The sequence below is a fragment of the Setaria italica genome, chromosome III (genome assembly GCF_000263155.2).
Source record: "Setaria italica strain Yugu1 chromosome III, Setaria_italica_v2.0, whole genome shotgun sequence".
Taxonomy (NCBI): Eukaryota; Viridiplantae; Streptophyta; class Magnoliopsida; order Poales; family Poaceae; genus Setaria; species Setaria italica.
The window spans coordinates 42,898,195-42,909,974 of record NC_028452.1 but is presented as its reverse complement, the minus strand read 5'-3'; the positions used below and the strand labels follow the sequence as shown (position 1 = coordinate 42,909,974).

The window sequence follows — 11,780 nt, the reverse complement described above, 5'->3', positions numbered from 1 at the left end:
CCAAAGATGTCTTCAGCAGGAGGTCCATGGTTCTGGAATCCACAGCTTGTGAAATGTGCATCCTTCAAAAATGTGAGACAGCAACACATCTCTTCCTGCGATGCAATTTTGCCAAGGCCTGTTGGCGCTCGGTTGGCATCTCTTACCCCTCCACCAGATCAGCCACCTCCATCTTCAATAGTATTCGAAGACAGCTACATTTACCCTTCTCTATGGAAATCATAGTTCTCATGACTTGGAGTATTTGGATAACCAGAAACGATTGGACTTTCAATAATGTGGCTCCGACGATCAGGGACGTCACAAGGAAATTTGTTTCAGAATTTCGTCAGGTAGCTCTTCATAGGGCTAGGACCCTATTGCAGCCCATGATGTTAGACTGGGTAGACGCTTTGTAACTTACTGGTTGATCTCCTCCTCTCCCCCCCTCCTTTCCCTGTTTTAGTCTTTTGCTCTTTTTTTGCTTTGTTGTCGCTTTGTACTTGTTTTATCTTTTTTATATATTCAGTAAGGGTCACCCTCCTGTTTCTTCAAAAAACAATGAAAAGGCGTGCAGAAGGCGCGCTGGTGGACCAGCTTGACTGCAAAGGCGTGCAGATGTGCGTCGAGTGCCAGAAGGGGTGTGACGAGCCATGCAACGGGCTCACCGGCTTGGAGCTCACCGAGTGCCAACAGGGCCGCACCGTCTGCCGTCGCATCTGCCTGCTGGGAAACTGAATGCTTGCTTCGTCGTCCATCCGATGAATTGTTGTGTGCTGCTGCTGCTCTTCTGACCAAAACGTTAGAACACGCAAATCTGCAACGAATCAACTCACGCGGTGCACCCTGCTCAAAACCAGCTAAGCTGGTTTGGGAAATGAGCTAGGCCAATTTCCTCGGGTTTGCCGCAAAGACCTACGAACGCTTGCCTGGGAAGGATCCCATCGGGGCTAGCGCACCTAGGGTTGCTCTGAGAACGGCAGGCCACTCAGAACGCCTCCAAACGCCGTAGAGACGCAAGAAGAACAACAATTAGGGTTTGGAAAAGTAGGGTTTGGAAATAAAGTAAAGGTACTGGTGTTTGGTCGATTGGATTCCCTCAGTCGGCCATGACCCTTCATATTTATAGGGTGGGGAGGTCTCGCCCCGATCAGAAATCGTTTACAAATCAAATCTCGCACAAATCTCCAATCCTTCTTGGATTAAGCCCATAACCGGCTTAGCTGATCTGGGAAACCAGCTTAGCTGATCTAGGAAACCGGCTTAACCTGTATCAGGAACCGGCTTAGCCGGTTTTGCCCAAGAACTCAGCTCCGTGCAAATTTTGGTCGTCAACGCATACTATTAAAAAAAGATGTGGCACGTAAAATTGGCTGTGGTTCTTATTACGTTATATCATAGGAAGTTTCTTTGTGACAAGGCAGACTATTTTTTTGAGGGAACAGCAGGGAAGTCCCCCTTCAGGATTTTTTTTAACTACTAGGGAAGACTCACGCTATTGTCACGTACTCACGTGTCACCTTGCTACTGTTGCATATTACAGGGTTCAGGTAAAGCTTGTTGGCATATTTATTTGACGAAGGATTCAAGAGCGGTTTTTGAGCCCTGGTCATAAGATAGATTTCTCTGTTCTTTGGGTGATTTGTTTTTTTGGGACAAAGGAAGTATAGCTTACATTGCAAACCGAGAATGAGCTCCCACTGTAGAAGTATCTCTTTATGCCAACGAATGGGTGCACGCACCAACTCTGAGTTCCCGTTCCGAACATGTCAAGATGTTAACGAAGGACGTAGGCATATAGAAACATCCAACCTTTTTTTGATTGAAGCTGGTGTTGAACCAATTTACGGTCAACACACACAGTGTGTTAGATTGCACGGGATGTCAAAACCTCCTCGTGGAGCCTCTATTCTGGTACTGGTCAGACCGCTTCGTCAAACCGATTAGACCAGTTTGTATTGGCAGATTAGTTACAGGATCCAATCGGACCCAATCAGTCTGACCATCCACCATCCTAGAAAACCAGTTATTAGTTTAGTAATAAGAAAGAGAATTTACTTTATTACTTGATTTTCAAGTGAAAAAAATAAGAATGAGCCAAGGAAATTTGGTAAAATAAAGTTGCGGACGTTATTACTTTATTATGAGTTATTTCCAATAACTAGTTAACGAGAATACCTAGTACGCCCACAACTGGCGGATCAGGTACTACCCCCATGCTCATGAAGGCCACATCTCCCTCTACCTCGAGCTCGACCGTAGCAGCGCCGTTGATGCAGCCGGCGACGTCAAGTTCAAGTTCAGCTTGCTCGATCAGTCCGGGAACCCCGTGCCCAAGTTCACCCGCGCCACAACCAAGCCGTGCTCCTTCGAAGGCTTGTCGTCGCACCACGGTTTCCGCGACTTCATCAGGTGGAAAGATCTCGAGGAGTCCGGGTGCCTCAAGGACGACGCCTTCACCATCCAGTGCGACGTCGCCTTCACGACGGATCTGGGGGGCTCCACGACCAACGACGCCGCAGCTCCGGCGACCGCCGCCGTGCCGCCGCCGCCGCCGGCGACCAACCCTCACGAGCACCTCATCACCGACATCCTGTGGAAGCACAAGCGATGGGTGGACGTCACCATCGACGTCGGCGGCGAGGCCACGTTCGACGCGCACGGGTGGCTCCTCGCCGCGCGCTCCCCGGTCCTGGAGGCGGAGCTCCTCGCCGCCTCCTCCAAGGAGAAGAAGTCCGCCGCCGGCGCCGCCCACCGCCGCATCGAGATCCAGGGCGTGGATCCCAAGGTGTTCAAAGCGGTGCTCCACTACATGTACACCGACGCGCTGCCGGAGATCGAGAGGAGGAGGAGGACGCCATGGCGATGGCGCAGGGGCTGCTCGCGGCCGCGGACAGGTTCAAGCTCGACAGGCTTAAGCTGGTGTGCGAGGAGACGCTGTCCAGGCGCATCGACGTGAGCACGGCGGCCGGAACCCTGGCGGTGGCGGAGCAGCACGGCTGCGGAGCCCTCAAGGCCGCGTGCCTCGAGTTCATGGCTCGGCCAGGGAACTTGGCGGCGGTCATGGAGACGGAGGGCTACGACAAGGCCAAAGCAGGAATCGCTAGCGTTGTTCTGACGGAGGTTTTCTTGAAGCAGGCGGCTCGCATGATATGATGAGTAGACCATAAATGAACGCCATACTTATTTCTTTTTTAGGGCATCATCGATTAGAAAATTAGTGTATTAGTTTTCTCCGGGCATCAATCGTAATTCGTACGTGTGGTAGCTAGCTAGAGAGAGTTTTTTTTGCTTGGGCAGGTTTTACCATATGATCGATCAATTAGTTTTTAATTTTTACTTGGCTTTGTGCTATGATTTTGTGAGGCAGCAACTACGTTGTCGCATTGTCGCTTGCTGGAACTTGAAGATAAGAAAAATGTTGCTGGTCCTCCAATTCCATGTTCCTTTTGCAAATCCCAATCTAGAAGCTGAATTTCCAACCTGTCCCCATGTCTGGTTAAAACTTGTCTCTCCATAAGATGACATTGGCGTCAGCTCAGAAAACACAGCTTTTTTTGGCATAGAATATAAGTTTCCGAGCTCCAATCACAAATATAATTTGCAGACCACTTGTGCATAAGCTTTTTATAATAGTGTCAGGCACCTATAGCATATGTAAGAACTAAAGCATGCATAAATATATATTGTCATTATGAGTTTACTTACCACTACTCCTACTAGAGAGTATATTATTTGCGCCGGCTCGAAAACCTCATGCGTGTGTGGTTATAGAATCAGCACAACGAAAATCCATGACGGCATGGATAGAGTACCCGTGCTCTCGGAGTATTACGATTTACGAGCCGGCACGGATAGTCGAAATAGGAAATTACAAATAAAAATAGTAAAGAAAAATAAATATTTTTTCCGTGTCATCCCCGAACTACCTTTTATGGTCGTGAGTGCCGCGCGAGGAAACAAATGACCTGGTGTGGCATCGATGACCCTTACAAATTGCCTTCACTGCTCCACGTACTATCATCACAGCCAGCTCTAAACTCTCCGTCACCGTCGGTTTTGGATCCGTCATATAAAGGTCGGTGGTGATGTACCCATCACCAGCGGACCTAGAACCAATGGTGAAAGTCTATTAAAAAACAAAAAAAACATGCTGCACGGCCACTGCACGCTCCGGCTGTGTGCTGCCTCGCCGGATCTGCTCAGCCAAACCTCGCCGGATCTAGCCGCCACCACCCCGCTGAATCCGATAGAGAGAGAGAGGCGTACCAAGGGAGAGAAGGCTGAGGCCACGCCACCATGCCCCCGAGGTTGAGCCCGCCGCTGCAACTGCAGCCCGAGCCCGCCGTCATTGCTGCCGCACCTCGCCCCGCCGCTGCTCCCCACTGCTAGTGAGGGGTGAGTAGAGGGGGAAGGGGAGGGGCAGCAAAGGGGCGGAGGGTGGTACCTAGGGGCCGAGAGTGAGAGAGAGAGAGAGGGTTAGTAGGAGAGGAGGGAGGGAGAAGGCCGGCGGCGGGAGAGCAAGGAGGCAGCGGCAGGAGAGGAAGGGGTTGAGAGGAGGGGCAGCGGTGGGAAAGGAAGTGGAGAGAGAGGAACGATGTGCCGGGGAGGGGGAGCGGATAAGGAGGCGCGCGGGGTGGGTGCGGGGAGAGGGGGTTGGCGGACTCATCAACTAGAATGGATAAAAATGTCGGGTCCGCCTTCCCCTTCACCGTCAGTTTGTTATACAACTGGCGGTGATAGTATTTTTTACTACCGGTTTTGATGCCCTATAGTTCCATTTGCTATAAAATAGCTATATTACTGCTGGTTTACCTAAAACTGGTCGTGATATAACAAGATACGTAGTAGTAGTAGTAGTGCTTGTTTATCTAGGCAACTACTGCTGCGTCCTGACCAGAACTCCAGATGGGTGTTCCTTTGTCTTTAATTTTATCGGAGCCCATGCATGTTACGCATGTTAGTTTTAGCTAGTCCATATAGAAGCCGACAAACACGTATTCGTTGCATTGGAGCAGCTCGATCAATCTGCACGCAATTAATCCGCTCGTGTAATGGCGACCACCACCGCTTTGCTGTCCGCCTCTGTCCGCCGGCTCGCCGCCAGCAGCTTCACCGCCGCCCGCCGGCTCTCAAGCCTCACCGCCTCCAGCATCATCCCGCGAGAGGTGACCGGCAGCCACAAGGTCACCATCGAGGGGTACAAGCAGTCCAGAAGATCATCAAAGGATGGGCGTGGACGTCGAAGACCTTCGAGGCCGCGGGCTACAGGTGGCGGATCTGGTATGGCCCCTACGGCCACGTGGACTCGACGGGCAGCCAGCACATCTCCCTCCACCTCCAGGTCGTCCATGGCGCCTCCAAGACTCACGTAGACCCCGTCGAGTTCAAGTTCAGCTTGCTCGATCAGTCCGAGAACCCGAAGTTCACCCGCGCCACCACGGAGCTCTGCTGCTTCAACGATGGCGCGAAGGGGCGCAACGGGTTCGAAGACTTCATCAAGTGGCAAGATCTGGAGGAGTCGGGGTGCCTCAAGGACGACCGCTTCTCAGTTAGGTGCGACATCACCGCCATGAGAAACTTCAGCAAGAACGAGGGCGCCGCCGCTCCGGCGCCGGCGCACGTCGTCGTGCCACCGTCGGACCTGCACGAGCACCTCACCGACATCCTGTGGAACAAGAAGCAGGGAACGGACGTCACCATCGACGTCGGCGGGGAGGCCACGGTGGACGCGCACGGGTGGCTCCTCGCGGCGCGCTCCCCCGTGTTCCAGGCCGAGCTCCTCGCCTCAAAGAAGGAGAAGCCCGCCGGCGGCGGCGCCTGCCACCGCCGCATCGAGATCCAGGGCGTGGAGCCCGAGGTGTTCAAGGCGGTTCTCCACTACATGTACACCGACGCGCTGCCGCCGGAGACGACGACGGAGGAGCAGCAGGCGGCGATGGCGCCGGCCTTGCTCGCGGCGGCGCACAGGTTCAAGCTGGACCGGCTCAGGCTCATGTGCGAGGAGACGCTGTGCAAGCGCATCGACGTGACCACGCTGGCCGACACCCTGGCGGTGGCGGAGCGCCACGGCTGCCGTGGCCTCAGCCCGGCGTGCTTGGAGTTCATATCTTGCCCGGGGAACCTCAAGGCGGTCGTGGCGACCGAAGGCTTGGAGGAGTTGAGGGCCAAGTGGGGCCCAGCTCTTCTGACGGAGCTCTTCGTGATGAACCAACTGATGGCCACATGAATACCGTTCTTGACTTCTTGTACTAGGTTTCTAGGTTTCTTTTTTACGTATAGTATTAAATATATGTTAGGGTCTATATTAGGGTTACTAATGGTCTATAGCGGTCGTTTAACGGTCTACAAACGATCGTTTAAGGGGTTTTTTTTTTTTTTTGCTGCTGCCTCGGCAATGATTTTGTGCGTTGTTGCTTGTTGAGTTCTTGTCATATGTTCTCTTCTATAGTTCTATGTGTGTTTCGCTTTAAGTGTGCCACTTGTTCATGTGGCCCAAGCCCAATAGTCACTGGCTCACTGCATCACTGCTGAAGCGGCCCACAAACACACACAAGAATAATAACAATAAAAGAAATGAAGAGCTCCAGCAACGAAGCTTAGAGTATGTTCATCCTTCAAGATCACACACTGTAATTGAACGCAAATCTAGCACAAGATCCCATACTTTGCACTACTTCCATAATGACCACCACGTATGTACTGGCACCATGAACCACCGTGAGTGACCAAGGCAGCTAGCTCCCTATATCTTTTGTGGCAAGCTAAAGTAGAAACAGGAGTACCATGGTAGCTAGCTAACCCTACTTGATGTACTGTGACATCCACTTGAACCCTTCGCCATACCCCATCTTGCGGACGACGCTGCACATGAACACCTCCAGAGGGCGGACGTTGGACTCGCCCAGGTTCACGTTGCCCTTGCCAGTGGTGAAATTGCTCAGCCCCATATAGTAGCGGAGCTCCTCCTCTGACGCAGCATAAGGGATGTCGATCTTGTTCCCCAGGATCAGGAATGGAACAGTGGCCAGGGATTCATCCGACAGGAGCGCATCGAGCTCCTTCTTCGACTCAGCAAACCGCTCCTTGTCGTAGGCATCCACGAGGTACACCACTGCATCTACCTGTTCAGATTGAAAGGTTCAGCAAAAAGATGGTCCACCAGCATTCACAGTGACAGAGTATATTAGGAAGTCAGAATTTGATCATGATGAATAATGAAAGTAGCTATACAAAGTATGCAGCAGGAGAAGGAGCATAAGCATAATGCACCAAACCAGAACCCCTAAGGAATCGCCTCATCCTAGGATATTTTTCATCAGTCATGGGATCATTGCACGATTTTGGTAAGATGACAGCATTCCTATCTTTACACCAGTTGTCAAAACATTGCATGCTTCAAGCCAAAGAAGTACTGCTGCATATAAAGTTAGGACCTAATGCATTTATGAAACCATTTCCCAAATCCAACACGCTTTGTCAAAACCATGGACCTTCTAAGGCTGAATGTTAACATTCAAAGCCTGACATATTTGAAGTGGGGGGAAATAGCTTTGTTTTCACGCATGACAATAGGTACTAGCAATTGGCATGTTGTAACATAAAGAATCCGGTAATGGTGTAACCGTGTAAGTCCTCCCTATGAAGATGCATCTTACAATTAAAAATGCATTTCTGTCAGGCACTCCTAATTGTCTCCCATTCCTAAATGTGTCTTCTCCTGTCAGGAATTTACACTTAGTTTGGTTTGCAGGTTTAGTTCATTTACAGTTTCTAATTTGGACATTTCTGGATCCCTATCTATACCTCCTTCTATCATGAAACATTTTAAATCCTCTGCCTCTTTACCTAGAGCAAGAAAAGTTTCCAGATTTTCTACCAAGTTCCAGCAAACTTCAGACACTATTTTAAATGTTTCTCTATATTGGCATACTACTTTATACAGCATTTCTTATATTACAGAAGAATATCCACCAATCCACTAAGCCAACTCCACCACCTCATCGAACACTAGAAAACTAAAAAAGGCGTATAGATGAAAAGAATAGAATAGAATGGAGGCACATCATTCATCTTTGAAAAGAATAGAATGTTAGTTGCAAGAAGGCATATGCTTGGAGACAGAAAAGCAGAGAAAACCAGAAGTCCAGACCAACACAATTTCAACAGATCATGGTGTCTACAGACCATCAAGCAGATTTCCCACCTCCAAAAATTCATATCTACATATATGTAGTGATATATTAGATGGCTACACCAAGGTGGCACAGCATATAGTGGTGGGCAATCGGCTGCCTGCAATCCTATGCCCACTGACCAACTTGCTGAAAATTTGGTAATCAGCAACAGGTGTAGCAAGTGGGAGCAAAAGTAAAGACCAACGTATTCCAATGTCCTCTCTGATAATGACCCCAACTAAAACATCTATGGCTAGAGAAGATGCACAGCTACTAGTACTTGTCAATTTCAGAACGAGCTAAAGAAGTACAAAATGCTGAGATCACCAAAAATCACACCCAGAGGAGAAGAAAACATCATGCAGTAATCGTGAAGAAAAACAAAAACAAAAGAATGAAGACAAGTGGGACCTTGGCATAGTAATCCTTCCACACACGGCGAGCTATCTGATGTCCTCCCAAATCAAATGCCTTGAACTTGATCTTTCCGATACTCAGCTCTTCAGAAGTTGGATATTGCGTAGGCTGATGCTGAACCAATCTCTGCCAGAAGGAACACAGATCCCAAATATAAGCTTCTTTAGCATAAAAGTGTTAAAATATAAACTGCATAGAATTCTTCTTTGCTATCTGCTTGACTTGAGCACATACAGTTCTTCAGCAGGATTCAACCAGTTTTAATAACAAGAACAAACACAAAGTAACAGTTCTAAAGTTGAAGGTTTTTTTTTTAGCAACCTAAAGTTGAAGTTTTGACAAATTGTAGATTCTCCAGATAGGCATGTCAACCAGATCTAAACTGAAACAAACAACCTTTCCCCATAATTTGAACCCTAGAATTCCAGAAAATCGACAAGGAATGTTGTGCCCAAATAACTGAAAGAAGCATAGCATTCTTCCGTGCTACATGCAACTTTTCCTGCTCTAGCAAGCAATCCCATATTCCCGCGCTCAGAGAAAGGGTTAGGCCATACTGAACAAGGCAACAAAGATACCCAACATAAATAAAATCTTTACTTCTTCCAAATTCCCACAAACGAAACTACTGTTTTTAGCCGTTATCCTAATAGGGAAATATCCAGAATGCTACTCGACTGAATCCAGCAAAAGTTGGGGGAAACTGAGATATGATCGAATTGTCCTCATTCCTCAACCTAGTGAAAGGAGACACTTTTGTATCGCCTTCACTTGAATAGTTGAACTACACAAAGGCTACACTTCGAATTGTTGCATGAAAATAACCCAGAACACTCATCCCCTCGATGAACATATATTGGCAGAAAACTAAAGTTCGAGTGGAAACAACAGCCTTGACCATATAGGAACGCGCCAGCATATACAAAAATTTGCGCTTAAGGCTCTGCAATCTTTACTCCAGAAAAAAAATTATCACAAAATTGATAATTCCCCCTGAAACTGCAAGGATGTAAGTAACACGGATCCACCAGACCATCGCAATTCCTCCAAACCTCACCTAAGTCAAAATTAAGGGCATTTCAATTTGAACCAGGACTCAAAATTCCCACAAAACAGCGACCTTTTAGCTCAAAGGAAACGACCCTTTATTCCCCCAGGCAGACATAGCAACCCAACCATCCAGCCCAATCCAAGTATCCAACCATCCCCGCAAGAATTGGCACACAGCAGTAGTTTGAACAAAGGATACAAAGAAGTGATTTTGATCCCGACCTCGTCCTTGAGCATGTGGAGGAGGGTGGTCTTGCCGGCGTTGTCGAGGCCGAGGAAGAGGATCTTGGCCTCCTTCTGCCACAGCCCCAGCGACGCCAGCACCCCGTAGAACCAGTCCACCAGGAACATCTCCGCCCGCCCACTCGATCGCCGGACGCCGTCGGCGCACCCTCCCTCCCCTCTAGGTCGCCGGTGGAGAAGAAGGCGGCGGCGGCGGCAACGAGGAGGAACTCTTCACGGATCTTGGCGAGGAGTCGTGACGTGGCGCCCCAGCCCGCCGCTCCGCCGAAGACATATGAGAGAGGAGGTCCCGGGGATGACAGGTGGGGTCAGCGCATGGTGGGGCCCGGTTGGCAGAGGGTAGGCGGTGGTTCGGTTGGTTTGGAAATGGATACTGCGGGCCGTGCGCACGCGGATTGCCGTTTGATGTACCTGGTGTGTATTTGTACGTATATACGCTCATGTATAACAGTACATTTTCCAGGTACAGCAACAGCAACTGTCAAACACATCTTTTGGCTTTTTTTTATAACCCAAACAAATGCTTGTTTGACGGAAATGAGATGAGACACGGTTCTTCGAACATGGAAACATGAGATTTGTCCTATGTTATTTTTCAAAAAGATAAAGTTTAAAAGTCATGGTATACTTATGAGTTTTCACTCCCAATAAATAATGATAATAATTGTTGGAAGAGAATTTATACCTAAACTTGGATATTTGTGTATTATTCATGATAGATGAACCGGATGAATATTTCACAAAGGGCCATTTTCTCCTTGGGCCATTTCTACAAAGCTAGAATCTCTCTCTCAAACAACCTGGAATCAGCCGGAACAGTTGTGAAACCAAAACCAGGAACATGAAAGCATCGATCCTTGCTTGCTAGTCCAGTTGCTGACTATACCATTATAATTAGGTAGCCCTTGGTCTGATCAGGCCATCAAAACGGTACAAGCTTGAAATCAAATGGAAGGCCGGCTTTTCCCGTGCTTTGCAAACCTGGAGATGCCAAGGGACCACACTGCGTATTATTTTGATTTGCCAGTTGTCATGCATCTCGGAGTTTATACCAGCAACCTACCGATGGTACCTGAGGTAGTAGATTGGTTGGTGGGAAACCGTCGGATCTGGAACTTGAAGGTAAAAGCGAGGACACAAAATATGAATTTATACAGGTTCGGATCATCGTAGTAGTGTAATACCCTACGTCTTGTTTGGGGTGTTGTATATTGCGCCTTGCGCTTGGGTGTTGTTTGGTGTTGAACTTCTTGGTGGTTCTTAGGGTTCTGCTGAGCTAGGTACCCCTGCCCTCCTTTATATACTCCAGGGGGCGGGATAACTAGTCGGTTATAAGGAAAAGTTCTAGTAGGATTATGTGGTATGAGTCCTATAGGATTACAGAGGAATTCTAGTAGGAGTCTGTCTTATTTCTTCCTTGTGGGTACTGGGGATCTATCCCTGACAAGCCTCCGAGCGCTTCATAGTCGAATGCAGCAGTCTTTGAGTACTTTTTATATTCTTGCCGAGTAGTTTTAGTGCTCCTCGAGTAATTTATCTGGCTGAATCTTCAAAATTTCTCAAAACTGCCATGAGGCTATGGTGTACTCAAAGCCTTTAATCGTCTTGATTATGTAATCTTCATGTATGGAGGGCGGTGAAAGTCGCACTCCATTGGAGTAGCCCCCGAGCCTTAGATTGAATCGTAGAATCAGGCTGAGGTCAATAAAATTTTTAATTTTCTTCTTTCAACTTGAAAAATCAACTGTTGGGTGTATCTTATCAGCCCCCGAGCCTTGAAATCATCGAATAATCAATTCAAGGATCTTGAATCTTCACGCAAGTCATCATCCGAGTAGTTTTGCAGCGTCCAGCCCCCGAGCTTATACGCCAGGTGAGCCGTGTAAGCCACGTCGAGTAGTTATTGATGCTTAG

At 48.5% G+C, this 11,780-nt stretch overlaps 3 protein-coding genes across 3 annotated transcripts; 2 read left to right on the top strand and 1 right to left on the bottom strand.

Annotated features, from left to right (window-relative positions):
- The first annotated feature begins 540 nt into the window (after positions 1–540).
- LOC105914019 (BTB/POZ and MATH domain-containing protein 1) lies at positions 541–3,135 on the top strand. The gene is made up of 3 exons (XM_012844584.1): positions 541–684; positions 2,162–2,779; positions 2,824–3,135. The coding sequence occupies exons 1-3, from the start codon at positions 541–543 to the stop codon at positions 3,133–3,135; spliced, it is 1,074 nt and encodes a 357-aa protein (XP_012700038.1).
- A 1,898-nt stretch (positions 3,136–5,033) lies between these two features.
- LOC111256769 (BTB/POZ and MATH domain-containing protein 1-like) lies at positions 5,034–6,208 on the top strand. The gene is made up of 3 exons (XM_022825296.1): positions 5,034–5,165; positions 5,228–5,865; positions 5,950–6,208. The coding sequence occupies exons 1-3, from the start codon at positions 5,034–5,036 to the stop codon at positions 6,206–6,208; spliced, it is 1,029 nt and encodes a 342-aa protein (XP_022681031.1).
- Positions 6,209–6,528: 320 nt separating this feature from the next.
- LOC101772664 (GTP-binding protein SAR1A) lies at positions 6,529–10,120 on the bottom strand. Its single transcript, XM_004962718.3, has 3 exons — positions 9,846–10,120; positions 8,568–8,699; positions 6,529–7,103 (listed from the first exon to the last, which is right to left on the bottom strand). Exons 1-3 carry the CDS (start codon positions 9,972–9,974, stop codon positions 6,783–6,785), a joined length of 582 nt encoding a protein of 193 aa, XP_004962775.1. The 5' UTR covers positions 9,975–10,120; the 3' UTR covers positions 6,529–6,782.
- Between the last annotated feature and the right edge of the window lie 1,660 nt (positions 10,121–11,780).

What these genes read in the sequence shown, in the direction of transcription:
- LOC105914019 (XM_012844584.1), top strand. Translation starts at nt 541, where the DNA reads ATGAAAAGGCGTGCAGAAGGCGCGCTGGTGGACCAGCTTGACTGCAAA. An exon ending in AGTGCCAACAGGGCCGCACC is followed by an intron (nt 685 to 2,161) that starts GTCTGCCGTCGC and finishes GAGAATACCTAG; the next exon opens with TACGCCCACAACTGGCGGAT. An exon ending in ATCCCAAGGTGTTCAAAGCG is followed by an intron (nt 2,780 to 2,823) that starts GTGCTCCACTAC and finishes GGAGATCGAGAG; the next exon opens with GAGGAGGAGGACGCCATGGC.
- LOC101772664 (XM_004962718.3), bottom strand. Translation starts at nt 9,974, where the DNA reads ATGTTCCTGGTGGACTGGTTCTACGGGGTGCTGGCGTCGCTGGGGCTG. An exon ending in TCCACATGCTCAAGGACGAG is followed by an intron (nt 8,700 to 9,845) that starts GTCGGGATCAAA and finishes TCCTTCTGGCAG; the next exon opens with AGATTGGTTCAGCATCAGCC. An exon ending in GGAAGGATTACTATGCCAAG is followed by an intron (nt 7,104 to 8,567) that starts GTCCCACTTGTC and finishes CAATCTGAACAG; the next exon opens with GTAGATGCAGTGGTGTACCT.
- LOC111256769 (XM_022825296.1), top strand. Translation starts at nt 5,034, where the DNA reads ATGGCGACCACCACCGCTTTGCTGTCCGCCTCTGTCCGCCGGCTCGCC. An exon ending in AGGTGACCGGCAGCCACAAG is followed by an intron (nt 5,166 to 5,227) that starts GTCACCATCGAG and finishes TGGACGTCGAAG; the next exon opens with ACCTTCGAGGCCGCGGGCTA. An exon ending in AAGGCGGTTCTCCACTACAT is followed by an intron (nt 5,866 to 5,949) that starts GTACACCGACGC and finishes GGCGGCGCACAG; the next exon opens with GTTCAAGCTGGACCGGCTCA.